The sequence below is a fragment of the Alexandromys fortis genome, unplaced genomic scaffold, assembly GCF_014885135.2.
Source record: "Alexandromys fortis isolate MF-2015 unplaced genomic scaffold, M_Fortis_MF-2015_v1.1 scaffold_313, whole genome shotgun sequence".
Classification (NCBI taxonomy): Eukaryota; Metazoa; Chordata; class Mammalia; order Rodentia; family Cricetidae; genus Alexandromys; species Alexandromys fortis.
The window spans coordinates 164738-168940 of record NW_026068197.1 but is presented as its reverse complement, the minus strand read 5'-3'; the positions used below and the strand labels follow the sequence as shown (position 1 = coordinate 168940).

At 34.8% G+C, this 4203-nt stretch overlaps 1 protein-coding gene across 3 annotated transcripts in view; it reads right to left on the bottom strand.

The window, feature by feature from the left end:
- The window catches only part of Cfap47 (cilia and flagella associated protein 47), a 246663-nt gene that overhangs the window by 122543 nt on the left and 119917 nt on the right, over window positions 1-4203 (bottom strand). For all 3 annotated transcript variants that reach the window (XM_050129779.1, XM_050129780.1, XM_050129781.1), the window contains 2 exons: window positions 3078-3175; window positions 2678-2794 (listed from right to left, as the gene is read on the bottom strand). In XM_050129779.1, coding sequence (XP_049985736.1) covers window positions 2678-2794; window positions 3078-3175 — 215 coding nt within the window. The remainder of the gene's footprint in view (window positions 1-2677; window positions 2795-3077; window positions 3176-4203) is intronic.

The window sequence follows — 4203 nt, the reverse complement described above, 5'->3', positions numbered from 1 at the left end:
ATATATTCTATTTCTTTCATCTAGCAATAGTTTATCCTAAAGCCTATGATGTAATTTTGATTCATAATATGCAATGAAAAATAAATCTTAGATCCAGTTGAAAATACACATGATTTTTTGTGAAAAGAAAAGCAAAATAAGAGGTGGTGCAATGAAGATCAGTGTGAGTGAGAATACTAGCCAAAAATGGTGATTCTTAGTGTGCAGTAGTAAAACAATGTCAGCACACTGACAACTGCTGAAGAACAATGAACATGAATAACTTTGCTAAAATACTCAATATTCAACTCTAGAATTTCTCTGCTTGATTTTATCCTACTTAAAATGCTGAATTTACTTGTTTTAAATAACCTCATACTCATCAAATTTCCGAGATAAGTCTAATATATCCTATACAACAAAATCAAGAAAAAATTTAGTGTCAAAATTAGCATAATGATTCATCCTTAGTTCCATAATTAATTGCTGAATAATTTACAACCTGCATATGTTTTATAGCTTTATGTAGTGATAGGATGAGCAGGCCTGCTTTTTGTCCCACCTGGCTCACGCATGGTTAGCTTTACACCCAAAATAACAACACACAAACTCCCTGGCCCATTATTTCCAGCCTCTTATTGGCTAATTCTCACATCTTGATTAACCCATTTCTAATAATATGTGTAGCACCACGAGGTGGTGGCTTACTGGGAAAGATTCTAGCCTACATCCCTCTTGGGTCAAAGAATCATGGCGTCTGTCCCACTTCCCTTTTCCCCAGCATTCTGTTCTGTCTACTCCACCCACCTATGTTCTGACCTATCAGACCATGCAGTTTCTTTATTAATTAACCAATGAAAGCAACACATAGTATGAAGACACACCTACATCAGATTTATATTCTGACAAGCATCCTACCTAACACTGAACAATTACAGAAACTTTGCTTAAAATACAAATCATATTTATTTATTAATTTGTATTACATAAATCATATATTAATATGACACACACACACACACACACACACACACACACACTAGGTAATAAGACTTCACCAGACTGTATGACTTAACTTGAGAACAGCAACTTATCCAATGGATTTTTCAGTTATAAAAAAACCAAAAACATAATGAAAAAAATATAAACATTAATAACAAATCCCAGGACTTAAGACTCCATCAGAGTATATAACTTAAGAACAACAACTTATCCAATGGATTTTTCAGTTATAAAAAAGAATAATGAAGAAATATAAACACTAATAACAAATCACATGGCTTACTTTAATAGGAGCAAAATGTGAGCTAACATAAGCACTGTCTTACTTAGGGCTTCTATTTCTGTGAAGAAACACCATGACCACAACAACTCTTATAAAGGAAACATTTAATTGGGATGAGTTTACAGTTCAGATGCTTAGGCCATTACCTTCATGATAGGTGGTATGCAGGCAGGCATGATGCTACAGAAGTTCTACATCATAATGCTCAGGCATCAGAAATTGAACTGTCTGTAAACTGGGTGTGTAGCATCAGTATACACACACACACACACACACACACACAGCATATAGGACCTCAAAGCTGCCTCCACAGTGACATAATTCCAGCAACAAGGCCACATCACTTAATAGTGCCACTCCGTATGGGTCAAGCATTCAAACACATGAGTCTATGCGGGCCATTCCTACTCAAATCACAAGCATCAACAATTGATTCATTACTGGTTTGCTAACTTGGCAGTGACATTTTTAAACCTGCCTTTAACTTGATAAATCAATGCATGTACAAAGTTATTCACTGAAACTAGCTGGAAAAAAACACATTACCTGTTTCATCAATTTGTTGTCAGTTCCTATACTTTTTATCTAGCAGACATTTAATTTTTAAACAACTATGTAATTATGAAATTAGCATCGAGTAAATTACATGATGAAATGATAGAGAGAAACAAATTACAGCAGACAATCAACTGAATTCTCCAAAGGCAGACATTTCTTGTGAATCCCAAACACATTTCAAAAACTAGCTTAAGTACCAGGCATTCCACATAATTTTTCCTGGGTTCCTTATAAGAATATCTTCTCTCTTGAAATCTAATTCTAATTTCTATGTTTCCTGTGAAAATCAACTGTTCATCTTCTATAAGCATCTTGGTATGCATTTTTGCATTATGAATTGTTACCACCTTTGAAAATATGAGTAATGATTTAACCATCTTGATACCTTCAAAATGTTCTATTTGGAGGTATTCATGGAGGAGGTTTAGCAATTGGTGTGAAGTATAAAAATTGTATCATTAACATTCTTTTTTATTTTATTTTATTTTATTTTTTTTTCCAGACTGGGTTTCTCTGTAGCTTTGGAGTCTGTCCTGGAACTAGCTCTCGTAGACAAGGCATGCCTTGAACTCACAGAGATACACCTGCCTCTTCCTCCCGAGTGCTAGATTTAAAGGAATGCGCCACCACCACCCAACTAATTTAGGAAAAATGCAACCATTACAAAATAATTCCCTGATTTAATATTTACAGTTTCTCCTTATATCTCTTCCAATAAAAATGAATGTAAATATCGGGATCTGGTATAAAATGACTTTGATATGCAAACAACTATCAAAGATATATTATAAATGAGTAAATGAAGCAATGCAATTCATAAACTCTGAAAAGCATGTGATATATAAAGGTACTCACCTGTATATTCAAATCAAAGCCAATTTCACGGAGACTATTTATAATAATCAAGCAATTGTGGAAATACTGTTCAGGACGTCTTGGTCGTGTGTACATACTTATAAAATGAGACTCAATCTGGAAGTTAAGGCAACAGAGCTTTAATTAATGGAATAAAAACAGATGAATATAAGTTTTCTTTGTAGTGCAACAAAGAATCATTTAGATCTTAGCCTCTAAAACAGAATATTGCACTCAACACTTAAGATTAATCAAAAAGACAATACTAGGTAATACCATTCATGTATTTCAGTCAGAATAAGACCTTTAAGAAAGTAGTTTACAGGAAATAAACTTCTACTTTTAATGATTAGTTTTCCTCAGACAGGAAACTACCATTGAACATTGAAATAACCCTTACCAAAAATGGGCAATATGCTGCCAGCTGTGTAGCAAAAACAAGACCATCAAGAAGATCTGTGTCAAAATTCACTATCCATCTCTCAGGAGGAATACTTTCTATTTTGAGAAAAAGGAAAAAAAATAATATTTTAACTCTGTTGTGATATGTCTTAAAGCATTTTGAAAACAAAGAAAATTATGTCTTTATTTTAAAAAAAATATGAATTTTATAAATACTCAGTATGAGGTTACCTTTGGATGTAATACAACTAGAGTCACCTGGGAATTGTCTCAATAAAAAAGTTTCTACAGTGGATTGGCTATAGGAATGTCTGTGCATACAGAACTGTCTTACTTACATTAGCTGAAGTAGGGACACCTTACCAACTATGGCAGCCACCATTCTCTTGGGAGAGTGCAGGAATGTGTTTGAGTGGGGAAAGTGGGCATTGTAAATATGCACTCAATTATCTCAGCTCTTCAATATAGATGCAATGTGAGTATCTGTTTGAAATCCCTGCCTTGATTTGCCCACAATGATGGACTGATACCCAGTATTATAACCTGAAATACATTTTCTATACCTCTAATTTGCTTTTAGTCGAATTATTTTATCAGAGCAAAAGAAATGAAGCTAAGGTACTATGAAAAATATCCATATGGCTTAAAACCAACTACAAGGGCCAGGCAGTGTTGGTGCATACCTTTAATTCCAGCACTTGGGAGGCAGAGGCAGGGAGATCTCTGTGAGTTTGAGGCCAGCCTGGTCTACAAGAGCTAGTTCCAGGACAGGCACCAAAGCTACACAGAGAAACCTTGCCTAGAAGAACAAAAAACAACAACAACAACAAAAAACCAACTACAACAACAAATGTTTCTTAGTTCTTCAGAAGCCACTCCAAAAAAACATTTTGTGTACTAATACAACATAAATATGGTATTTTAGCACATTCCTCATCCTTCCTTCCTTCCTTCCTTCCTTCCTTCCTTCCTTCCTTCCTTCCTCCTTCCCTCCCTCCCTCCCTCCCTCCCTCCCTCCCTTCCTTCTTTTTTTGAAGGAGACTCATGTACCCCAGGGTATACTTGGGATATATATATATATACATACATACATACACATGCATATATATATACCTACACACCAC